The sequence below is a fragment of the Choloepus didactylus genome, chromosome 10 (genome assembly GCF_015220235.1).
Source record: "Choloepus didactylus isolate mChoDid1 chromosome 10, mChoDid1.pri, whole genome shotgun sequence".
Lineage (NCBI taxonomy): Eukaryota > Metazoa > Chordata > Mammalia > Pilosa > Megalonychidae > Choloepus > Choloepus didactylus.
This window is the reverse complement of record NC_051316.1, coordinates 32,987,279-33,014,620: the sequence shown is the minus strand read 5'-3', so window position 1 is coordinate 33,014,620 and position 27,342 is coordinate 32,987,279. Positions and strand designations below refer to the sequence as shown.

At 41.6% G+C, this 27,342-nt stretch overlaps 1 protein-coding gene across 1 annotated transcript; it reads right to left on the bottom strand.

The window, feature by feature from the left end:
* Positions 1 to 22,453: 22,453 nt before the first annotated feature.
* LOC119545153 (nuclear pore complex protein Nup153-like) lies at positions 22,454 to 26,665 on the bottom strand. The gene is given in 5 exon segments (XM_037850742.1): positions 22,454 to 22,890; positions 22,893 to 23,374; positions 23,376 to 24,435; positions 24,438 to 24,738; positions 24,740 to 26,665. Coding segments are annotated over 5 exon segments (4,116 nt in total). The 5' UTR covers positions 26,576 to 26,665.
* Between the last annotated feature and the right edge of the window lie 677 nt (positions 26,666 to 27,342).

Here is a 27,342-nt window from a genome sequence, read left to right as displayed (position 1 = left end):
CCTGAATCCTCTTTAGATGTACTGCACAGGGCTTTACAACTTTTGTCTTTTGGCAGAAGAAGGAATAGTGGGTTTTTTGTTGTTAGTGAAAAATATTAAATGAACTTTTATTGCTTTACCCTCCTAGGTATTAAAGAACCTTTTGAAATATGATTTTAATCAGGGTCTGGAGGAAGTTGGAATAGTATAATCACCTAGGGAACATTTTCAAAATTCATCACCCTCCCTAAATGGTACAACAGAATCTCAGGGAAAGGGGATATTTTGAAATTCTCCTCCAAGTGATTTTGATATGGCCCCTGCAGTTGGAAACCATTATTTTTAAGTAGTCTCCATTTTAAAAGTTTGCCATGTTATCTCATGACAAAAAAGCAATATCCTTTATTCTTGGCTAAAATTCTTTGGGGGGAACTTATTATTGAAATATACTTTAAGACATTTTTTAGAAATCATACTGACTATTGAGAGTAAACATCTCTCTGGGAGCGAAAGGGTGAAAATCATTTGGGACCAAAAAGGACCAAAGTGGCCCTTCTATTAACCACACTGGGAAAACAGACACAAATGAAGACAGCAAAGTTGACATGGACAACGCTCCTTCCAAGGTGATGCAGCAGCTGTGAAATGCCATTGCAACCCCTTCTTTGTGTGACTGCTGCTTCTCACCAATGGTGCCTCCAGACCTGCCTTGCCATGCTGATCAAATCCTGGAGATACCCAGTATTTCAGTTCATTCTTGCCTCCTGAGAACCTCCAATTTCAGCACCCAATACTCCTCACTTCTCCTATTTAAGCCTGCCCCAGAAACAAAGAACAATCCAGAACTGGTCCCTGCTCCCTCAGACCATCCTTAGAATCCTTCCCAAGGACCCCAAACCTTTCAGAAGATCCTTCCCTCCTCCATCTTGTTGAGTGGCCTGCCAAGGCTCCTCTGGAGTGGCCTCCCTTGTTGCATTGAGTCAATAAATCTGATTTTATCAAACTTCAGGCTTGTTTCTGGTGGTGTTTAGACTGATTGGGCATCAACACTAACAGCACATGGCAAGAATTCAGTCTTGTGACAAAATTTAATACTCTTCTGAATATGTCATATTAAATGGCCTCAGACATTCCTCTGGTTAAGAGAATCATCATTTATGAAGGCTATAGCCATTCTATTTATTATTCAGAAATGCTTGTTTGGGGCAATTCCAGGGTAAAGATGTCAAATAAAACTGCCATAGTTTATCTCTCCTTGGAGATATGTGCAAACAATTTTCTTATGAAACAGCAAAGTACACACCAGAGACAATGAAACAAAGGAGGTATAGCCCAATGCCATAATCCTCTAAAAGGAAATAAACTGAAACTGAAGATTCTGGAACCGAGGGTAGCATCTCAGTATTCAGGGACTCCAACCTACCCTCCCCATCCCAAAAATATACCAGTGAGTGAGTAAAATTGTGAGAATTGTCAAAAATCACCAAAACCCAGAGAAGACCAAACTGAGTGGTTATCTTTTTCTTTTTTCCTGACTGTGGAGTATTAGCAAAGGCAAATGGGAAGAGGCAAAGCAGAAGAAGTGATCAGACCTATCTCTGTCAATGCAAAGGTTGCAGAGATACATGCTGAGTTCTAGAATTTATCCAAACCCAACGGAAGTCAGAATGAACCCTGATATAGGTCATTAACAAAACCCAGAAGCAAACACAAAGCCCAGGTATTAAAAAATATCATAAACAGCGATGTACTAGAGGCACCACTGTATTTCTTCCCAACTCCACGTTCAGGGACATCACATTGGAGGACTGAAATCGGCCATCGTGGGAGTGTTTACACCACCGAAATCAGCAAAGTCTACAAATCACAGCTTCTGGGGATGGTGGTGTCTGTTTTCCAGTTCACCACTGATTGTGTACTACCTCAACTGAGCTCTCCTCTCCTCCTATCATAAATCGTGGGCCAGGAATACCTTACCCACAAATGGTAGCTCATCGAGGAAAGGCAATTGATCTCAGACATGGTGGGAGAGGAGCCAAAAAACTAACACAAACAGAAGTAAACAGAAGTTCTAGGTGTATCTGCTCAGAGTTTAGCAAGCTGAAAATAAACAGCATGGCCACTAGAGATTTAAAAAAAAAAAAAAAAAAGGAGAAACTTATAAATGTAAACAAAGCACCAGACTTTCAAAATATAACAGAAGAAACAGAAGAAAATGTCACCATGGATGTTTTAAGAGATTGCTAACTAAAACAGTATTAAAATACCTAAGGGAAAAAATGAAATGTCAAAACAATATTATTACAGAACTAGTAAATGAATTTGAAACAGCAAGTGACAGTCAAAATAGAACTGATAATAGAATTAGTGACACAGAAGAAAGACTTGAGATAGTAACAGTAAAAGCAGAAGAACAAAACAAGGCAAGCAACATAACCTGAGGATAACTAATAGAAATATTAGAAATCTTCTGGGATTATCCTCTAATCCCATTCAACAAATGGAACAAAAAATTATTAAAGGATAAAATGGTAAAAACAATAAATGCTTGACATAACTAATGATTTACATTATAAGACGATCTCAGATAGAAATCAGTATTGATAAACATCATTTTAAAATATTTCATTATGGTTATTTGTTTCTTTAAAATATTCTGGTGTTTCTTCTTTTAAAGAACTTGGGAGACCTATATTCTGCCAGTTACATGATTTGTATGATTTAGTGCCTCTGGGCAGTGATTTCCTTATTAGAAAAATGCAATGTAATAAGGCCTGATTTTGTTCATTTCAGAACAGCCTTCTGGGTGAATGATTTAAAATCTAAGAAAAATAAATTCTCTAGAGAGGAAACATACCCATTGGGATTCATCCTAGTACTTCACACTTGCATTTGTACTCACAAGCACACACAACCTTTTGATGTCCACTGCTTCTAAGTACAGGTATTTCTTCCAAAGAGATTAAAAGGTCTTACATTTCTTGATGGGTTTATCACGCAAGCTGGCAGAATTGGGCTAAATCCTGGGCCTCCCCTGAAGAGCTGTGTAATCTTTACAAGTCATCTAACACTTCTGATTCTTCTAATTCCTTCTACATAAAAGGGGAATAATACACAATTCACCTTATAGATTCTCTTTTGGAGGTATTTCGTAAGAAGACAGGCAAGTGTGTGTACAGCTGCCTATGGCTGGAACATGGCTCTCAGGATCCCACTTTCCCATTCCGTGTCAACAGCAGTACATTGTACCAACAGTTTCGTGCTCTCCCTGGGAGGACTCCGGTGTAGCTGCCTGTGGCCCTGAGTTCTGGGATATGAACACTTTTACAGGAGGTCTATTGTGTGTGTGGAGCCCTGAAACAGGTTACTAACAGCAAGGATATAGGAAACCTGGCAAGACTACCAAGATGCAAACCCCAAAGCCTGCAGTAACCGTGGACTCCAAAACAAACAAACAAAAAACATTTACGGATGATTTCCCTAATTCTTTGTGCCTTTCAATAAGAACCAAATCTGCCGTGCCATGGCATTTCCCATGATATTTAGATGAGCTGATATTTGTTTCTATGCATTCATTGAAACTCAGGGAATAAGACCCAGAAATGGAGTATCTACTCCAATAAAGGGGAATTTTGGCAAATACTAACTGAATTATGTCCAATACTTCCACTTCTCTTACTCTATAATTTACATAAGGACAAAATGTTTTCATTATGAAGCATTTTAGCAATTTTCATACTCTTTAAATATAATGATGATGGCTTCAATATAATACTTTTTAAACCATATTATTTTGTCATTTTAAATCTATATCCTACTCATTTGTTAATCACTATTTCTGCAAAGAGCATGCTGCATATACATGGATAGTTAGGGAAGAGTGTTCAAATCATTGGGTTTTTATCACCATACAGGTTCCTTTAAACAAAGACAATGAGGAAAACAAATCCTCTATTCACCTTTTATGTCATGGACTATATATTCCTCAGACAGACAACTTTTAACTAGTACCTTTGAAGCCAAGAGGGCTCTGTGATAAAATCAACTAAAATACATCACTGGTATGAAGAATTATTTTAAGTAGTTTGACTTAAAGTCAATTAAAATTTAAGTTCATAATTTTGTTTTTAAGTTCTTAATTCTGCAATTATTTTTGGAGCATTTATTTGTAAGAGAAGAGGTATCCTCTTCTTACTTAAGTCTATAAGTCACACAAGAGGGAGATATTAAATAGAAGTTTATCCATTATTTTTATAATGTGTGTCTCCTCCTTAGGCAAGGGCTAGTCAGAAACTCAGTATGTATTGAGAACATATAGGATGAAGAAAAAACAGCTTTGTGGCAATGGAAGCCACTTAAAAAATTCTGTCCAATTCAATGCCTTTCTCCTACAATTCTGGGAATTAGCTCATACCCTGAACTGTCCAACTGGAGTAGCAGATGAGAACCAACAATTACCTCATTGGTTTTAGTTACTGAGCCAAGCACCACACAACCATAAAAACAGCTGACTTAAATACAACAAAAGGATATGTCCTTAAGTACATAAAGATTTTCTTTTGCTATGAGAATGACTGGAAGTGCTTGGGTTCTTTTAAAAGTTAAGGGGGAAATAAATATGGAATACAGTTTTGCAATATATACTCTGTAAGATGTATTCCATGGGATTCCATGGCATGGTGGAGACAAATGCTTCAATACAGCCAAATGGCCTGGTGCAGTCAAACGCCTATTTATTATAAAGGCATAAAAGGCAGAAAGTTCGATGGCTACAGATGACATTCTCTAGAGATGACTTCTTGGGAAATCCATATTTCCCACTGCATTCTTGAACCTGAGAAGCCCAAACGGCTTTTTTGAGTAATCCCGTCTTTCGATATATTTCTGTAATATTTTCTTGTAATTTTTTATGTCACAGAAGAGACCACATTTTCCCCTGAGAATGAATTTGGCAAATACTCAGCATTGAAACCAACTGCCTCACATGAAGGTAACACACTAGCATTTATTTGTTCCATTAATCATTCATTTATTCAACACTTAGGTGTTAGCTGAGCCTGACACCCAGCATGCAAGAAAACAAGTATAATGTTCTTGTCTTCAGTGAGTCACAGACTTGTGAAAGGAAACTAATAGCCAACACAGACAGCTTTCAAACACATAGGGTGAGGAGTGGTGTCTGCTGCCAAAAAAGTTCTTTAAAACACTGACAAAAGAGCAAATATCCAAGTGGTCCTAGTTCCTCCAAGACTGGTGGGGCCATCGAAGAATAAATGAGTCAAATCACCCCATCTCTTAATATTTGCTGAAGGCCTTCTCTGTGCAAGGCACTGGGGGAGAGGTTTAACCAGGGCTTCGTAAGATCTCGGTTCTGGTTCCAGCTCTAACACTAACAAGCTGAGTGACGTTTAAAATTACTCTACACCTGGCTTTCAGTTTCCTCAACTGAAAAAATTAAGGGATCAGACATGTTGATTCCTTGGGTTCTTTCCAACTCTGATCCTAGCACATCATTCTAATATGTGACTCCTACCACTGGGATTTGGTGTACAAAGACCAGCTCTCATGATAATTCTGAGGTATGTGCTTCACGTCATTTTCCTGAGCGTCCCTGGGGAATTTTGCTCCAATTTCCCACAGTGGAAGCTGGCTTAATAGTGAACTCTTCATTAGCTGCCTTCCCTTCCCTGTTCCACTTCCCAACCTCTCTACTGGTGTTTCCTGAATCTCCCACACTATTTACTCTCAAATTCTCACCCTGGGGTCTACTTTTGGGGTAACCCAAACTAAGACATACCATTGTTAGGAGTAAAAGTACTTACATACATGGAATACTATATATGGCATTGCATAAATGCCAAAAATGTATAGAAAATAACTTGATTTTGCATACAGAGAGGAAAAAAAGATTATGGATGGGTTGTTAGAGGAGTGGCCTGGTTGAATTGATGGAAATATTTACTCTTTAGTAAGCCTCTTTTGAATACAGTGTCACTCTACTAGGAGGTGACCACCAGAATACTTCATCCCAGATTTCCAATCATTGAAAGCTAGGGGATTAGATGAAAGCCAGCTCTGAAACCATCACCTCAGAGATGGAAAGCATATTGATGTGTCCCTTGAAACCAGATTCCACTGCCAGGAAGCCATTCCATTTGATGGGGACCCATCTTACTTGGAGAAGATTTTCCCATTCTGTTTTGCAGGGGATCATCTCTGAATGTGCTTCAGTCTAGACATATGATGCCATGAGATGCTACACAACCTGTCCATGCACTGGAGCTGATAGATTAGAACATTAACCTTCTCTGAGCCTTGGAAACTTAATATCCAAATGGGTACATCCTGGACTATAGGATTTAAAATAATGGTGCCTTTTAGTATAGTTAGTCTATATCATTTATTTGTGCCTTTCATATCTGGATCTCTAGAGTTTGCTGGCTATGAAGCTGATTTTTCCTTTTTTTTCTTTTTTCAGTCCTCCTTTTTAACTAGAAGCAGCTCTAGTGATGATTGCCTAAAGCAACATTCCCAAAGTACATTTCATAGAACCAACAGTGTATAGATTTCATGGAAAACAGAGGGTTATGTGGCAGAATGCATTTTCGAAGATGATAGCAACCATACTTGTCATCCCACTTATTCTAGAACCTTCCCACTCCCTCATCAAGACATAGAATTGAATTCCCGGCTCTTGATCCTGGGTGGGCTGGAGACACAAGTAAGCAACAGAATGCAGTGAAAGTAATGCCATCTAATTTCCGAGGTTACATTATAAAAGGTGATGCAGCTCTCACTTTGTGAGTTGAAACACTTGTGCAGAAGCCCTTATGTGCCATGTAGCAGTCCCATCGGCTGGACAGCCTGGCTGTGAGGAAATCAAAATTATCCCGCTTGGAAAGACCACACAGTGACGCCCTGAGGGGACTTTAAGAGAAATGCTCCCAGCTGCCCCTGCCTCCAGCAGTTCTAGCAGTAACCATCCTCTGACTACAACTACATATGAGAGACTCTAAGCCAGAACCACCCAGGTGAGTCCTTCCCAAATTTCTGATCCACAGAAACTATGAGAGACAATAAAATCATTGCTGTTTTAAGCCTCTGTTTCACAGTGATTTGTTTCATAGCAATAGTAACTGGGACAGGTTCCATGATAAAATTTGGGCATAACTGAATTAAACCAAAGCCCGTAGATTTCTGTTTCTCCCTTGTAGGATTTCTCAGAGGCTTTCATATGCTAATGAGCATGTGTATTTCCAACACTGGCATTTCAAATGCAGTGTTTCCCAAGGTATTTCCCAGAGATACCATTTTTATAGCTATTCTCAAGGGATAATTTTGGGAAAGGCTGGGCTAATATGATGCTCATTTCTCACCTGTAGATTTCCCTCTTCTCCAGTGATCTGAGCTACAGATGATGAAGACTTGACTTCACTGCGATAAATTGAACAACAAACACTAGTGGTTAATCCAGAAAGAGTACCTCTTGGTAGCTCCTGTGTGTGATGAAAACTCATTCCAGCAGTATCAGAGAGCAAACAGCATAAACTCTGAATGTCACTCACTGTTTGCTGTGCCAATAATAGCTCCAGGATGTGCCATTCTTTCAATGAGTTTGGCAAACATTTTGACGCACTGAAATTTTCATAACCCTCTTGCTCATCTGATCAACTCACTTTTAAACTGAAAAACCTAAGAAGTTGGTAAGAGATTTTGTCCCTGATCTCTTTAAGAGGAATGGGGGACTTATGCAGGAAACTCTGCTCCAATGTATTATCAGCTTCCTCCCTGGTTTTAAAATTAAATACTTTTCTTGTTAAAAAAAAAAAAACAACACATTCCACAAGGCCAGGTGTAAGGATTAAACTGCTACTGATTAGGCAATTCCTGACTACTTTCCAACTGTTAAAAATTTACTAATGACAACTTTGGAAACTTAGAAATAGTTCATTTTTGTAATCAAATATGTGAAATGGGAAGAAGGGGTCAAGCTTCAGTAAATATATAACAAGGGAGTATCACTTACTGATTCGATAAAAGAATGGGAGTGAAGAGTTACTCTTCTGATTCCCAGTTAGTCATGGCATGATTACATCAAATGATCTAACCCATGACTTAGTCTCTCCACAAATAAAATGTCACTCAGTTCCCTAGCCCTCTGCCCTAAAGAACTCTAAGACAGGGCTGGGACTACGGGAAGGCAAGTGAGGCACTTCCCTTGGGGGCAGAATTTAAGGTGCCACACAAAATCTCTGTGTTCAAAATAAGTGAAATTCTACTGCAACATTTACAAAAATAAAAATGAATGCAAACAAAATCCACGATGGAGAAAATGTCAAAACTTCCCAGTGAAACAGCATTAGCATTACTGATATTTCTTTTTGCCCCAGGCTCTGCTATGACTCAGCAGGACACTGTTACTGAGCTCTGAAAGTTCCATAAATGAAGCTCCACCAATTCTTCACACACGGTAACTGTCATGGGAAAGAAACCAATACTTGCCTCTAGCAAATATCAAATTCATCACCTAAAAATCACAGCGAATAAGGACAGGGTGAGGGGAGGGTAGAGGGGAAAAGTGTTCCAAAGGATGATCCATTGTTTTTAGATTCCCCCATGCAAATCAAAAAAATTCTTTTACATATAATCTTTTTCTAGTTATTAAAGCAAATTACTTTAGGACCCTGCACTAGTCAAAGTGATAATATTCAACTTTTTTAAAACAGATATAGCCATAGATATAGATATGCGTATAGAGATAGAGATATATATGGATATACATATACATATATATATGTAGCCTAAATGTCCTGAACTGGAATTTTTTAAGTCACACAGATTTTCTCACCCCTTGGCTCCCCTCCTTACTCTCATCCACCTGCTCGGCAGAGGTGGTTTTTCTGTATTTCACAAACACATATAACAGAGGGAATAGAGCTCAAAATCTACACTGATAAATCTTGTGAAGAACATTTAGTCACACTTATTTCCATCATTTTGGCAAAATTGATTGGGAGCAAATTCGTTCCCCCAACAAACTGTTCATGCCTCTTTGGTCACATCATCTTCTATATGTAATATGTCAGACAATTTACAGACAAAAATGGTACCCAAATGGATTAAAACACCATTGCAACAGGACTGTAGCTCACAGATTAGGACCCACAGATTTTGAAAATAGCTATTTTTTCTTCTAATTATTAAGCTAATAAATGTCCATTATAGGAGAATAAACAAATAACAAAGGAAAGTAAAACCCTCCATAATGGGATTGTGAAGGGTTACAGTCACTGAAAAACAGTCTGGCAGTTCCTCAAAATGTTGAACAGAGTTATCTTATGACCCAGCAATTCTACTCCTAGGTACAGAGCCCAGAGAAATGAAAACATATGTCCACGCAAAACCTTGCACATGAATGCTCATAGCAGCATTGTTTACAATAGCCAGAAACTGGAAACAACACACATGCCCATCAACTGATGGGTGAAAAAACAAAATGTGGTATATGAATGTCATGGAATATTATATAGCCATGAAAAGGGATGAAGAACTGATGCAGGCTACAACACTGATGAACCTTGAAAATATGCTAAGTGAAAGAAGCCACAGAAGACCACATACTGGATGATTCCTTTTATGTGAAATGTCCAACAACAGGCATATCCATAGTGACCAAAAGTAGATTTATGGTTGCTAGCAGCTGCAGGGAGGGGAAAAGGGAAGAGAACACTCAAACATTTTAAAATCAGGTGGCAGTGATGATTACACAATCCTGTAAATATACTAAAAAACACTGAATTGTTCACTTTAAAAAAGGTGAATTTCATTGTATGTGAAGTACATCTCAATAAACCAGTTATTTTTAAAAGGTCACCTGTAATTCCAAGACATAAAAATTGATTAACATTTTCAATGTTGCAAATTATCTCCTAATAGGTATCCATCAGTCTATGCAGTTAAAAATCATCACTCTGTCGATGCAAACACAACCTGAATACTTAGGTCTCTAATAAGCAGGAAACAATAACTGCTCTGGGCTTCACAGGCATGTCTGAGTAGACAGTGTTTTAAAAGCATTCCTTCCAAACCTCCCCCTCCATTATGGAAACTGCAGTTTCCACTTTCTTGTAAATATTTATTAGTGAGTATACCAGTGCTGTTAGTGGAGAGTCTGTTAGTCAATACGTAATTATTACAGTTTCCTGGAAACCCACAGTTTTACCTAGTCTCATGAGAATGTAAATTATGTATACATATAAGAATGGGTATATACATATACATATGTGCATGTGTATATTCCCATACATTAGTACCTAGTAGAGAAACAAATCTGTATATTTTAATGTTACAATATTAAAAATATATAAAAATAATAGTAAGACCATAAATCTACAACCCTCATAAAACTTTTATTTCTGCATGTAGGCATATTGTCTTCCATATACTTATAGAATTTTTAATAATTATAACCATGGTATAATACTTTGCATTCTGTTTTTACTTGAACAACCTCCATGAGTCTTTAGAATTAATATCATTTTCATGGTTTCATAACATACTCTCATGTGAAGTGAAAATGCAGAAAACCCTTCTTCCATTATTAAATACTTTAGATAAAGTTAGATTGAACACTGTTAATATAGAAATATACATTGACTATGGAAATGTTAAATTTTGATATCTATTTAATATTCCCTTAGGACATAAGTAACCTTGGCTATGTCTTTAGGATAAAATCCTAAAGGGGGGAGAACATAAGATGGCAGCTAGGTGAGACAGGGTAAAAAAAACACCTCCATGAAAAATACTAGATAAAAGCCAGAAAGTGACCCAGAACACCAGTTCCAGCGTTGCACCAGCCAGACAAGGTCTGCTAAATCCACAGGGAGCGTGCACTGGTGAAACCTGAAATCTGTGTTCTGAAACGAGTGAGTGAGCTGGCTGAAAGTCCCATGGCTGTGTTGCGGTGTGGGGAAACCGTGGGTTGGCGTTTGGAGATGGACTAGTTCTTTTTTTAAAAAAAAAAAAAAACCCGGAGTGGCTGCAGTTATGACAGTGAGAACTGCACAGTGAACCACGGCAAGAGCGGGATGTGCCAAACTCTCGGTGTCTGGCATGGAGGACAGCCCTTCCCACACCCACTGCTGATTGTCTCAGGGACAGTGGGACAAAGGGGTGCCAAAAGGAGAAACAAACTGCGCCCCTTGCAGACATCTCCCCGGCAGCCTGGGGATGTTCCTGCCCGGGGCCAGACCCACAGCCCAGAGCCACACTAAGAAACCAAGTGTGACGGGGAGTCTTTCCCACAGCACAGTGCACATGCCACAATATCGGCCATGGACGCCTTTAGCGCACCCACAGCTAACAGTCCCACAGCTGGGAAGGTGGAGCTGTGCAAAAAGGGAGAAATTAACATGCCCCATTCAACCACCTTTAAAGCAGACTGGGAATGCTCCTGCACGGCCTGGCGGCCCAGGGCTTCCCTGGAGGGCCAGTGCACACTTGTGACGTGGCAAAACCTTCCCTCAGCAGAGGTCCTGGAAGAGCACAGCAGGGATAGGGGACCTGCTAAGAAAACCCAGGGTCCCTACGCCAATACCAAGGACTTGTGGGTCAGCGGCACAGACAATCTGTGGCAAGACTGAAATGAAGGCTTAGACTCTTGTAATAGCCTTAAATCTCTGGGAACACCTGGGAGGTTTGATTATTAAAGCTGCCCTGCCTCCCTAACCACCCAGACACATGCCCCACATTCACGGCGGACAGCACCAACAACACACCCAAACATAGTGCACCAACTGAACCCCACAAGAATCAGACCCCCACACACCACAAAGACAAAGTCAGGAAGAACTGACTTGAGGGGAATAGGTGACTCACGGACACCATCTGCTGGCTAGTTAGAGAAAGTTCAGAGATCAGTATTTTTTTGTATCCAGAAAGAACCCTATCAAGTAAAACAAATGCTCAGAGGCCAAAAACAACAGAAAATCTTAAAGCATATGATAAAACCAGACACTATGGAGAACCCAAACTCAAACACCCAGATCAAAAGATCAGAAGACACACTGTACTTGGTAATTAATCAAAGACATAAAATCACACAACAAGAGCATGGCACAGGACATAAAAGACACGAAGAAGAGCATGGTACAGCATATAAAGGACATGAAGATCCTAGAAGAGCATAAGGAAGAAATTGCAAGAGTAAATAAAAAAATAGAAGATCTTATGGAAATAAAAGAAACTGTTGGCCAAATTAAAAAGACTCTGGATACTCAGCGTCCTCGAGGACCACAGAACGGAAAATGAAAGAACAAAAGAAAGAATGGGGAAAAAAATCAAAAACATCGAAATGGATCTCAGGGATACGATAGATAAAATAAAACGCCCAAACTTAAGACTCATTGGTGTCCCAGAAGGGGAAGAGAAGGGTAAAGGTCTAGAAAGAGTATTCAAAGAAATTGTTGGGGAAAACTTCCCAAATCTTCTACACAATATAAATACACAAAGCATAAATGCCCAGTGAACTCCAAATAGAATAAATCCAAATATACCCATTCCAAGACATCTGATCAGACTGTCAAATACTGAAGAGAAGGAGCAAGTTCTGAAAGAAGCAAGAGAAAAGCAATTCACCACATACAAAGGAAACAACATAAGACTAAGCAGTGACTACTCAGTGGCCACCATGGAGGCGAGAAGGCACTGGCATGACATATTTCAAATTCTGAGAGAGAAAAATTTCTAACAAAGAATACTTTATCCAGCAAAACACTACTTCAAATTTGAGGGAGAGCTTAAATTTTTCACAAACAAATGCTGAGAGATTTTGCTAATAAAAGACCTGCCCTACTTCAGATACTAAAGGGAGCCCTACCGACAGAGAAACAAAGGAGAGAGAGATTTAGAGAATTTTAACAGACATATATAGAACATTACATTCCAAAACACCAGGACACACATTTTTCTCTAGTCATCATGGATCTTTCACCAGAATAGATGACATGCTGGGACATAAAACAAGCCTCAAGAAATTAAAAAAAAAAAAAACAAAAAACACTGAACATATTCAAAGTACATTCTCTGACCACAATGGCATACAAATAGAAGTCAATAATTTTTGATTTGTAACTGCACTATTAACTTCCTACAGGATATAAAATACATAAACTCTAATGACAAATCAGTGGTTTTGGACTCAATGTAAAATATGTAATTTTTGACAGGAACTATATAAAGGTAGGGGAATGGAGGAGTAGAGGAACATAGTTTATGTGTCCTATTGTAGTTAAGCTGGTATCAAAGAAAAACAAGATTGTTATGGATTTAAGAGGTTAAATTTAAGCCCCACAGTAAACACGAAATTATCAGAGAATATGACCATAGAGATGAAAAGAAGAGTATGGGTTATAAGAAGTGGGGGAAGGGGCAATGGGGACTTAAGAAATGAGTGTAGGGTTGCTATTTGAGGTGAAGGGAAATTTCTAGTAATGGATGGTGGGAAGGTGATAGCATTACAACATTCTAAATGTGATTAATCTCATTAATGGAATGCTAGGAAGGGGTTAGAATGGGAAGATTTAGGCCATATATATGTTTCCACAATTGAAAAAGAAAAAAAAAAAAGAAAAAGACAGTCTAAACAGGCAATGACAATTAAATGCCAAGGATGAGCCTGGATGGGCTCTGAGGATGGAGGAGAGGAGACTCAAAGGGACACAGTGGGGACATATGAAAGAAAAAAAAAAGGAAATATAGAATATAAGCTTTGTATCAATGTTGAATTTCTTGAACATCTTAGCTGCGCTTAAAGGGATTGCATAAAAGAATGTTCTTGTTCATGGGAACTGTATATGTGCAATATATTGTTTGTTCAAGGATGCGTGCAGCTTGCTCTCGTATGTTCAGAAGACAGAGCAATAGATGATGGATGATAGGGAGGGAAGGAAAGAAAGAAATGGTGTGACAGGATGTTAAAGTTGGTGGATTGGGGTATTGGGGGAGGGGGGTCGGGGTATGCTGGAGTTCTGTGTAAGGGGTTTGTATTGCTTTTGCAACTGTTCCTGTAAGTTCGAATTTATTTCAAAATAAAATTAAAAAAAAAAAGAAAGGAGGTATCATCAAAGTGGTTCTGGTAAGTGTGAAATCAACGTTACACAACCCAAAAGTATATAGGCAGCACCAGCAACAACAGAAAGGAGGAAGAGGGGCTGCAGCTGGTAGACGAGGAGGTACTCGGGGTTGTGGATGAGGTCAGGGCCAAAAGGCTTTTATAATCATTATGATCAAAGATATGGAAATTACAATACACCTATGGTGGAGATCAAAATGATGGCGGCTATGGCAGATATGATTCTACTGGGAATAACCATGGGAACGATAGATATGGACAGGGATAAGCATGCAATGAGTGGCCAATAGAGCACAGATGACAAGTCCAGCCGAGGGGGGGAGCAATCACCAAAACAATTACCAGCCATACTAAAGGAGGCCATAGGGGAACACAGGAGGAGATGCGAAAGTAACCCAACCTGCAGGAAGACGCTGAAAACTGGTCTTCTGTTGATCTAAGATGACTATTTTGTAAAAAGACTTTCTATGTACAAACACAACTGTGCCAAAATGATAGAGCTGCCAATTAGTTTTCTTTGAGTTTACTTCATCCTTCAGTATCTGTGTTATGACTTGATGTGGACTTGTGTTTACACAAATTTCATTTGTTATTTCATATTAAATCTCAAAAAAAAGCTTCCCTATATGCTTAAAAAAAGTATGCAAATAAGAAATGACACATAAGGTGAGGTCTGGGAGATCTCAAACACAAAGTTTGTGTCCTCTTGAAAAATATAATCAAAAACAGCTTCTGGGTTTTCTCAGAACCAACACAGAAGTTAAATTCCACAATCCATACACTACTTTCTCTTGAGGTTTCTCTTTCAAAATACCCAAGAAAGCAGCCAACCTGGATAGCCAATCTACCCCTCTAGTTGGTTACACTTGGTGCAATACAAAATAAAGCCCACTTGCTCTAAATTCACCCCTGTAAGACAAGACAAACCTCCATCCAATCAATAGGACTTTAACTTCTATAAAACCTCTCACCAACCCTTAAAGCTAGAAGCAACTTTTTGCTCTTACAAGTGGCTGAGCTTCCTTGCTGTAGCAAGTTTGGCATTGGGAATAAAATGCAGTAAACTGAAACTTGATTCTGATTTGTCTTTCAATACAAAACTCTACTCGGAGTCAGAACACATCACCCTCCTGGCACATTAATGTATACTATCAATCATGGAAGCTCCTGAAGCTTTGTGTGTGCAGAGTTTATGTGAGGTTTCACACAGAGGCATGATTGAGTGCATCCCTGCCCACGTGGTTGACTCAATCTCCAGCATCCATCACCACCATCTCCCCAGAAGCTGGGCTGATATGAACCGGCTCCAAGCCTCATCCCCCATAAACACATGACTGGTCTTTCCAGTGTGGCCAGCCCCTACTCTCGGGCTCCCTGTGGCTGACCCCACCCTGTCCACATGAGCCTAGGAACTATCAGGTGTGGTCCCAGCCCCACCATGATTAACAGAAGACACTCCTATCACAGGGAACTCCCGAGATTTACAGGAGCCAGGATGAAGGCCAGACCTCTTATTGGAGGCCATATTCCTTACTGTACACCTGCCTCCCTGGTTGTATGTGCTACCACTCACCTTTTCCTTTGCTCCAGCCATATGGGCATGCTTTCTGTCCCTTGAACATACCAAGTTTATCTTTGTCTCTGGGCCTTTACCTTTGCTGTCCCTTCCCTCTTCCTGGAACACTCTTCTCCAAGATGATCCCATGGTCTATATTTTATTCTTCAATTGCACTCTAGGATTTCCTAAAGCAATTGCTCCCAACTAGGAGTGTGCCTTAAAACCACCTAAGGTGATATCTGAAAGTACTGATCCACATCTGCCCATCCTGAACCCTATCTCCTTCTTTTTTTTTCAAATTCAGTATATTCAGATATATTCACATACCCTACAATCATCCACAGTGTACAATCAGTTGTTCACAGTATCATCATATAGTTGTGCATTCATCACCAAAATCAATTTTTGAATATTTTCATTACTAAATAAACAAATAAATAAAAATAAGAATAAAAACACAAGAACACCCAAAACATCCCATTCCCCCATTTCTCCTATTATTCATTTAATTTTTGTTCCCATTTTTCTATTCATCCATTCATACACTGGATGGAGGGAGTACGATCCCCAAGGTTTACCCAATCACACAGTCACACAGTGTAAGCTACATAGTTATACAATCATCTTCAAGAATCAAGGCTACTGGGTTACAGTTCGACAGTTTCTGGTATTTCTTTCTAGCTATTCCAATACACTAAAAACTGAAAAGGGAAATCTATATAGCACGTAAGAATACCCTCCAGAGTGACCTCTTGACTCCATTTGAAATCTCTCAGCCACTGAAACTTTATTTTATTCCATTTCACTTTCCCCTTTTGGTCAAGAAGATTTTCTCAATCCCATGATGCCGGGTTCAGGCTCATCCCTGGGGTCATGTCCCATGTTGCCAGGAAAATTTACACCCCTGGGAGTTAATTTCCACATAGGGGTGAGGACAGTGCGTTTACCTGCAGAGATGGCTTAGAGAGAGGCCACATCTGAGCAACAAAGAGGCACTCAGGGGGAGACTCTTAGGCACAATTTTAAGCAGGTTTAGACTCTCCTATGCAGTAACAAGCTTCATAAGGGCAAACCCCAAGATGGAGGGCTCGGACTACTAAACTGGTAGAACTCAATGTTTATGAGAATATCAGTAATAACCCAGGTGGCAAAGTCTAACATTTCCACATTTTTCCCCAGTTCCTCAGGGGGACCCTGCAAATACCTTTTTATTCTCTGCCCAAATTACTTCCGGATGTATCACCAAACCCTACCTTCTGAAGCAGAACTTTGGGGCTGAGGGAGAGGTGGACCCTTGGGGATGTGCAAGGGATTCTGATGCACATTTGGCATCTGTGACCTCACAGGGATGCTTCTGGGTCTAGCTCCTAGCCTGCCACCACATGGCTAAGGCCATTTCCCCCCTGCCATCCGGGGAATGCCATCAACCTGGCTAACTCCCCAAAATCCAGAAAAACATCCAGATAGTGAGAGGACTTCCCTCTCAAATCTTCCTGGGGCCCATGTGATTTTCTGCTTCCCGTTAGCAACTTGCTTCTTCACCCAATATTCAATCCCAGATATGGGCTCCCTCTTTACAAAACACCTCCTTGCTACTGACAACTGTGCCCTTACTCAATGGACTCAATGGGGCAACCAAATCAGAATATAACAAAACATAACCCAATATGCCTACACACACACAGGATCTCAGAACCTGAGGGACCTGGTGTTTAAAACCCTTACTGCGCCAAATATAATTTCTTTCCTTTGAACCCTAAAATACTTAGAATCTTCCTCCTGGTTTAAGGTTAGTTTTGTACTTATTTATTCCCTCTACTAGAATGTAGTTTGCTGCCCTGCCAAGCACAGATGGGAAACTCAGTCCATAGAGTTGAATGGGAAATTAAAACAATGTCCCCCTCTTCCACCTGATGGGGGCCTCAATGAATACCTGACTTCCGGACCTGCAGAGAGCTACAGTGGGCCAGGGTCTTTCAGACAAATGGAACCCCGGGTTTGATTTCAGGGTCTTCCTGGGACCCTTTCATGCTTAGTTTCCCTTACTGCTTGTTGATACCCAACTTTCCAATACAACAGCTACATTCTTTTTGTTTAAAACTCAAACTCATGTTAAAATGCAAATGTCTTTGGAGGAGGAAATAAAACTTGATGTCAGTTATGTACACCTGTATGTTTATTTTGATGGCAAGAAACATAAATTAGGTTACACCGTACATATAACTAATGCCACAGAATTCTACACTTGAAGTTGGCTAAAATGGCCAAATTTTTAATATATAAATGTTTCCACCATAAATTAAAAAGATAAATTCCACAGTCAAAATTAGAACATTTTGGGGCTATTCTGTGTAAAGAAAATGTAGTTGGGACTTGCAATAAATTAGAAGAAAGAAGTCAAGTTTAGACATAACAGATTGTTTGATAACTATGTTTTCCTGTTCATCTTAAATCTTCCAGCATAAGAAGAATTGAGCCAATTGCTTTAACTGTTCTACAAGTATCTGAAATAAAGTCTGTTTCCTTCTCCTGCACAAAAGTCAGTTATTCCTTTTGCCTCACATGTCCCCTCACAAATTTCTGTAATCTAAATTTGTGCTTTTTATGGAAGCCCAAAATAAAGCTCACTGCTTTCAGAATGAAAAAAAAAAAAAACCAGATTAACTTGAGAGCCTTAACAAATAAAGAAAGGAAGGAAGGAAAAAGCAGGACAGAGGGAAGCAAAGAGGAAGGAGGGAGGGAAGGAAGGAAGGAGAAAGGTAGAAGGAAGGAAGGATGGAAGGAGGAGATGAAGAGGTGGGAGAGTTTGTAATGAGCCACATGACAGGGAAGAGGAATGCTCTCAGGTATGGAGTTGGCCCTTACAATGAGCTCCTCATTCTCTCAGTGTCTTTCATGAGCTGTGTGGTGTCTCCTGGTATCTTCTGGCATCTTCTGATCTTCCTTCTACTTGTGTTTCTGCTTCCATCATCTTGGTTTGCATTACTGCATGGCCAAACATACCTTCTCTGGCTCTTCTTACTGCCATCCCAGCCTTTTAGCCTCAGATCCCATTGCTTGATGAGAATTCCCTACCTGGAATGCCAGAATGTGGGAATCTCACTGGCCCAGCTGATTTATTGCATTTGCAGGAGACCATACTGCAATTACTGGTCAGTTTATAGGAAGGCTGACCTTTGGCTCTATACACCCTGAACCAACAAAAAACTGTGGCCTCTGTGTGTGTGTGTTACAAGCACAGTCAGCCCAGAAGTAACACAATTTGGAGAATAGTACTTCTAGGGCTACAGGAGTGGCTAATATTGCAAACAGAACCACCTGAGCGTCTCTGAACTGTGGAAAACGTGTTTCGACCAAATGTTATCTCATGAACTCACAAACGTATCAGGGGCCTGAGCAACCCTGCTGTGAGATCCCATCGCTGAGCTTACAACCAGTGGTGGAAATGTTCTCTTGTCCTGTCCAGAGAGGGCTGAGCTCTCACGGCCATACCCGGGCGGTGGATGTACAAAAAGGTTGAGTATGCAACCATACTTGTATATACCTCACTGGATGAGAAACCCGCTAAAGGGAAGGCCAAAGGCCATGACTGCCAGCCATGCCCAGCACAGCTGTGGAAACTTGTAAGATGCTTTCTAGGGACCTCTCAAGATTATTTAGGGAATTTCCTGCATCAGTAGAAGAGGGCTCAAACCAGTGAGACTCTGGTGTTTATGTGTGCGACTTCATCTGTTCCCAGCTACTGTTGAGGGTCCAGGATACTTCAGTAATAGCTGGATTTGCAAGAAATGGGAGCTCCCCCACTTTATCATGGGTTGTGAGGCCTGCCTCAGAGGATACCTGGTAGCATGAGGACTCTGTCCTGGGCAGAAAGGCATGAAGGATGGCCTGGGATATTGTTTAGAGCCCACCTGCTGGGCCAAGGAGTCCCAGGTGAGCCAAGCAGAAAAGGTGACCCCAAACTGCAGCCTCTGGAGTGTGGTGGCGCCTCAAGTAAGATTTGACCTGCAGAGCCTGGCATGATGCAACAAGTCGACACAGGGGTGGGTAGGAAGAGTGGGCCATTTCTTGCGCTTCTGCACACCAGGAGATAGTGAGCCTTGTGGGGGAGGTGAGAATGGCACTGACAGTTGACTCTAGAAGCAGAGGTTTGAGGTGTGGTGACCGAAACCTTGGCTGAGTCTCAGCCTGGCATCAGGCCCCCATCTGCTTCAAACCCAATTTTCAAAGCCCCGACCACAGCTGAGAGGCCTCCCATTAAGCAGGCCTGGAATCCCTTACTCAACCCCTGGTCTTGGTGTCATGTACCCGAGTCCAACTCAATGGTCCCAGGCTCTAGGACCCTCCTCTCCCTCAGTCTCCACCCAATGCCACCCCAGATGTGCTGACTGTTCTACACAGTGTGGAGCCCTTCCTTCTCTACAGTGTAGGACCTGGGGAAATGTCTCACTTGCTCTCAAACGATGCATGCTCACTTCGGGCAGGCAAGGGCTCTTGTCTGCAGCCCGCAGCTCCCCGTGGACAGTGCATCAGGCCCAGCTTCCTCAATGGTATTTTGGTCTCTCCCTGCCCTGCCCATTCCCACTTTCCTCCTGGGAGCCAGACATGTCAGGGTATCCTGTAGGGTCCCATCTCTAGTGTATAGAAACACCATTGAGTTTTGCATGCTGATCTGGTATCCTGCTACTTTGCTGAACTGATTCATTAGCTTCACTAACTTTGTCATAGTTTTTTGGGGGACTTCCTAATATAGGATCTTGTTTTCTACAAAGAGTGAAAATTTTACTTCTTCCTTTCAGATTTGGATGCTTTTATTTCTTTTTCTTGTCTAACTGTTCTAACTAGAACTTCTAGCACAATGTTGAATAACAGTAGTGACAGAGAGCATCTTGTCTTGTTTCTTATCTTAGAGGGAAAACTTTCAGTCTCTCATCATTAAGTACAATGTTAGTGGTGAGTTTTTCCTATACGCTATTTTTTATATTATGGAAGTTTCCTTCTATTCCTACCTTACAAAGGGTTTTTATTAAGAATGGAAGCTGGATTTTGTCAAATGCCCTTTCTGTAGCAATCGAGATGATCGATTTGTTAATGTGTATTACAACAATTTATTTTCTTGTGTTGAGATACTCATCAATACATGGAATAAAACCCACTTGGTGGATAGTTCTTTGAATGTTCTATTGGATTTGATTCGCTAGTATTTTTTAAGGATTTCTGCATGTCTATTCATTAGACATCCCCACCATCACTTTGCTTTCAGACCTCTGACCTCAAAAACTGGGGGAGTAAATTTCTACTGTTTAACCTACAACTTCCTGGTCACATTTACAGAAGCCTTAGGACAATGATCAGATGGGCTGAGATGAGTCTGGGCCTTGAAAAGGGCCCACTGCCCAGTTTGCTGGTTAGGCCTGGGGGAGGAAGCTCTCCTCACCTGCCCTCCTGAGAGCAGGTGGACACAGGTTTCTTGAGTCCCAGCCTGCACCACTATGATTCCTTCTTTCTGGCTGTCTTGACCCATCCTCCTCACAGTGTCAGTGAAGCCAGAGGTGGACCAGGGTCCTGCAGAGTGCCAGAGTCTGGTGGGGGCTCAGCTACTGTGTCCACAGTTCAGGCTGGCCTCCCCAACCCGCTTCCAACTTTGTTTCCCACTTGCCTTCTCCTGCAGACACCACGCACATGGAGCTCCAGTTAGCACCATTTGTTTGCTGGCCTGCTGGTCATCACAGAGAGCCCCCAGTCCTGCCCCTCCTGTGGTTCCATCTCCCTTCTGAGGATGCCATTGAGCTCCACACCTGGGAACCAGCAGGTGCATCTTCCCTCTTGCCTTCCCTTCCTCTTCCCTACAGAGCCTTTCAGTCACTCATAAACATGACTTAATATTAGACTTTTCCTTATTATCCAAAGTCACCGGACTTCATTTCAGTAAATATAAAAATATGTGCTTAATACTTTGTACAATACTGGTGTTTTGTCCAAACAAAACTGGATTAGAAAAGACAATAAATTCACTTTAAGAATCCCCGATTATTTTAAAGGTTTCCAATTGGATTTAGGCAACTTTGAATAATATGATTTACATACTAAAATCTGAGATGGATGAAACAACAAAATTTCTAACACAAAATTAAAATTTCAAGTTCACAGATTAATGTTATCCAAAAAAGTACAGAAACAAAATTGTATTTACACAAATTTCATAATAAAATAATGAAAAAGGAAAGACAGGTGATAGTCTTAATGAAAATACAGAAATACCATACCACCTCTGTATACCGTAGAAACTCTGCATTTGTGGAATGCTGTAAAATTGTAATTATATCTGAGGAATTAGAAATCATTCATTTCAACATCCCCTAATCTATACTGAATTCCTCAGATATAATTACAATTTCACAGCATTCCACAAATGCACATCAATGCACATGAGTGGTGCAGATGAAGAGGTTCTATGAACAGCCAGTTGGAACTGGGCACTCTTCTGGGGACAGCCAGAACAGAACAGATCAGTGAATGATTTGCTGGATCATCGGTTATTTTTCTGAAGATTCACTCATCAGTATAGATTAGGGGATGTTGAAATGAATGATTTCTTTGCTGAGTTTGTGCTGTGTTTGTGTGAAGTGAGTGACTTGGGTGTACTGTGCACTCCAGTTTTCTGATAGAGGAAGCTTGATTAAAGACATCCATGCTAAGGGCCTTTTAGATCTATCAACTTCTCCATTTAGTAATTGTATGGTATTTCTGTATTTTCATTATTAATAAAACTGTTGTGTATATCACCATTGTGACCAACATTTCCTGCATTTAACAGCAGTCTTTTTTTGTGAAACCAGAAAATGAACTCTCTGCAGACGAAAACATAGTTCATCCATTTGACTGGAATTAGTTGTTCTAGAGCCCAATGCCCTCTGACTAGGCTGCTGTCCAAACACAGCAGGCCAGTTACCACTTGATGCTGTGCCAAAAGTAGGTGGTGGTGCAGGCTGGGAACCAGTCATGAATAATGACGTGGGATAAGGCTGGCTGGCACCATGGCTTTGTCCAAATGTTGGGGTCTGGTTAGCACCAAATGCTGGACCGGCAGATGGTGTTGAAGGTCCAATGCCAAATACAAAGTAGGATCCTGCAGAGCTAGATGAGGCTGTAGCTCGAGAACTGAAACCAGAGGTTGAAGTATTATGACTCATGGCTCCTGGACCTAAGACAAATGGGTGGCAACTGTACCAGTGCTATTTTGCTGAGAAAATAGCAAAGACTGAGCTGTGCTGGGTCCAGCAAAGCTACCAAGGGCAGAACTGCTGATGGGATTGCTGGCCTGTCCAAACGCACCAGCAGCCACAGGTAGGTTGGAGGAAGGGGTGGAATTAGTAAATATGCCACTACCTGCTGAAGTGGCTGATGTCCTTGAACCACAGGAACTGCTATTGTTCAAGAAACTGAAAACTGGCTTTGCTATTCCTCGATCAGCTGCAGTATTGGTTTGAGCTCCAAAAGCAAAAGTGGCCTTTCTTGACCGTTCACATGCCTTCTCAGATAGTTTTAGCATATTGAAACCAAATGCCAACTGTGAACAACTCTCATCTTTGGTTTGCTTTGATTTGCGAAAGGAAAACAGTGGCTTCCGCTTTCTCTCTTCTTTATCAGTTTTCGTCCCATATGCAGGAGTAGCAGAAGCAACGCGCTGTTGCTGTTTCTCCCGTCCTTCCCAAAGTGAACGCTGAGGCAGGTGGCACAGAGGCAGATCCCATATTGCCGGAAGCGAACCCTCCTTTGGCTGGAAGCAATTCCTCCATTTCTATGTCTGATGTGAATGGAGCCATTGAAACACTTTTGGCTTCTACAGTTCCAAAACTGAAGGTGCTCTTCTTCTCAGAGGTCACTGAAGTATTAGCAGCAGCTGGATCATGGTTAATAACACTTGTGCCAAAGCTAACAACTTCACAAGAAAAGTTACAGGCTTTCTTGGTGGATTTGTCAAATTGAAAGCCTCCGTTCATGGCGTCTATGGATCCAGAATCTGAAGACACGCTGATTTTGAAGCCTCCCTGATCTCCAAATTTAAAGTTTCCAGTACTTGTTGAAGTCAGAGAAGGCCCAGAAGAGGGTGATGGGTTTCCCAATTTGAAACATGAGGCTGCTGGGTTTGAAGATGAGGAAGAGGTGTCAACGCCTTTAAACTCAGATTTTGTGCCTGTTGTGTCTGGCTTTGCATTTTCGCATGCTGCACATTTGGCAGAATCTGCTCTATTCTGTACTAGGCATACTTCACAGTCCCAGCTTCCCTCGGGATTCTTCAACTTCTCCAATCCTACATCACTTCCAGAAGAAAGACTGACAGATACAGTGCTGCTACCTGAAGCAGGGACTAAGCTCTCTGTTTTCTTGGACATACAGGACATGCATTTATTGCCTTCTGCATTATTAGAAACACTGCATATTGGACACTCCCAAGATCCTATTGGTGTTTTGAACTCATCTCCAATTCCTAAGGTACCAGTGGTCACAGTGCAGCTAGAAGATGAAGGAGTCATAGTTACGGCACTTTCTGAAACCACTGGCAGTGGAAGGAACCAGTTGACACCAGTTCCAGGTCTGGCTGTTTCACAAGCTATACATTTTATTGCTTCAGGTTTATTTTGCACTAAACATGTATCACAATCCCAAGTTCCTACTTCTGCTTTAAGTTTGTCCCCAAAGCCTGCCCCTGATACAGAAATGGTTGGTTTGCCACTTTGACTTGGTGTCCCAATTCCTGTCGTTCAGCAGTATCTCTTGTTGGCATCTTTGTGGCTTGAAAGGCTATGCACTTATCATCGGTAATTTTGTTCAGGAGTAGACATGTATCACAGCGCCATGATGATCTAGCTTTTAAACTTTCCCCAAGTCCAACGACACTCGAGGAAAATCTACATATGACTGGTCTTGTATCAACTACCGGGCTTGTTGTGGTAGGCTGAGCAGCAAAAGCATCTACCTTTGGTGATATGAAACCAGGGGTTTTCAGAACATCTAGGACTCTTCCTTCTTTCTGGGTTTTTGCAGGTCTAGAAGGGCCCTCATCTATCTTCATCTAGCTTCCTCTTATGGCTTATACTATTCACTGCAGTGATATCTTGAGCTGAAGTACTTACAGGTTCTGAAGTACTACTGGTGTCTGGAAGTTCTGTTTTTGCAACAGGCATACTAAATGTAAATTCAGTAGATGATGCAGGTAGTACAACTGCCTCAGTAGATTTTACAATGGGAGAAGAAAATCTAAACATGGGTCTGCCAGTGCTGCTCGGAGAAATCATCTGTACCTTATCTGTTACTGATTGTGAAGGACTGATGGGAGCTGGAGAGGAAGTTGTCATGAAACAAGAATGAAAACTGAAGGCAGGCAGTGAAGAATTGGTGATTGATAGAGAGATTCTTGATAACACTGGTGCTTCCATTTCCTCCTCCACTGGTGGTTTAGATGCCAGGAAGCGTGTTCTCACCCATCTAATTTTGCCACCTCTACTACCTACTCCAGAAGATAATCCATTGGGTGCAGAGAGATGCAAATTTCGATAAGGAAAGCCACTTTCTTGTTCTCTATTTTGTCCCAGTGTCACATTGTTTTCATAATGAGTACTGTGCTTTTTAACTATTCTTTGATTAGCCTTCCTCAATTCATGAGATGGGGTCAGAGATGGTTTAAAATAAACGCTTTGATTTGTTGCTCTGGAAACTAGCTTTTGGGACATGAGTTTTTGAACAGGATACTGAGGATCCACCTTATCTCTTTTGGCCCCAAAATCTGTGTTATCTATCCAACTCCTATCAAGAGGAGAATGCACAGGAGAAGAAACAACAGAAAGAATTCTTTTTGCATCTGCTAGAGGTCCTGACATCTTCTCTAGAGATTGTGATATTCGCCGAGCTGCTGAACTAGTCACACCATAGGACTGTGAATTGAGCTGCTTAGCTTTCATCTGTCTTCTTACTGGTGCCTGATAAGGGGTCCTTCCTAGTTTAGAATGTCTTACAGCAGCTGCTGCCCTACCATATGTTGCTTTTCCAGGATAACAAGGAGGATCTCCATGCTGACTTGTTTGAAAGATCAGAGATTTCTGAAGTGAAGGGGAAAGTGTCCCAAATGCAGACAAGCTGAATGCTGGTTTTTTTTACCTGGTGGCAGTGTGCTGTGACAGTGAATGAGACTGCTCAGCCTCTGGGGACCACAGAGGTGGCACTGAAGGCTTCTTTGAAGCAGCCATAGCTTTATCGGAACCTCTTACTGAAAAATGACAATGATGGTTAGCTGACATGTTATCATCACCATGCTGAGAGGTAGAGTCTATAATTTCCTTCATGAGGGAAAATCCAGAACTGCCAATTGGGAATGCTGATGATGTGGACAGCTGACAGTTCAATGCAGGGGATTCCAACATGGAGAAATTCAAGTGGCTCTGACGAAGAGAAGGCCTGTTTAATTCACCTGCATAATTTGAAGCAGGGCTGGTTGTTGAGGCGTCTTCTGTATTACTGACTGTTGGCTCAGTAGTGATCCTCCCATCATTAATATTAGAGCTCTCCTCACTGGCATACATGAGATGGTCACCTTCCCTATTTTCTTGCCAACATGATACCTCCTTTGCGTCTGTTGTGTGGCTGCATACATCTTCATTCTTGTTGAAATACCTCTGCAGCCATGCTGGCACAATATTCTTAAGACATTCTGTAACCCTGCTAACAATGCCCAGCTGGCGCCGTCACCCCTGCAAGTAAGGCTTAATGGGACTGTGGTGGCCATACTGTGTCCGGATCTTGCCGCTGCCCCATATGCGTGGGGATCCGGAGGCCATGGCAGAGGCTGCCCCGCTTCTAGCTCTGGGGCAGGTAAGAAGGGCGGGAGAGGCAGAGGCGAAGGCCATAGAGCTCCACCCCGGCCCCAGCCCAGCCCGATTTCCACCCGCACTGCCCAAGCTGGGGGGCACAGGCACAACAAGGACCGTGAGGTTAGGAAGAATAGTGGAGCTACAGTGCTCGCTAGGGGAGTGGGCAACAGTGCCAACAACCGAAAGCCAAGAGGTGGCTCCAGTACTGCAGCCTCCTACGAATTCCACCTCTGTGTATACCGCAGTCTCCATGGAGATCTCTCCAGGAAGACAGTGCTGCCTGCCCAGAATTCCACCTCTGTGGGTAGGGCGGTCTCCATGGAGAGCTCTCCCAGAAGACAGGGTAGCAGCTCCCAGCATTATTGAGGCCCAACGCAAACTCTGGCCTTGTGGATTCTTCTTCTGATGCCTTGGCCAGAGCTGAGATGGCTAATGCAACCAGCGACGCCGGCTGACCTACCCTCTCTGTGCACAGCACCCACACTGCTACTGCCATCAACCGTGCACACTCTGTAACATGACATGCATGTACCTGCACTTATCGCGAGTAAGCCAGAGGTGATGCACACACAGATCGCCAACACTTAGGGAGGAAAAAACCCACTTGTATGAAACAACTCCATGACCCCACCCCACCACATTGAACCAGGCTCTGGGATCCACTTCCAAAGACTGCACCTCAGGCTTCCATGGCACCCCGCATGCCAGCCTTCTCTGCCCTCACCTGGAGCCCCGGCCGTGGGAGGAGATATGCACCAATAACTGTCCCAAGTTCGTTCCATCCAGCTTTCATGAACCTAAAC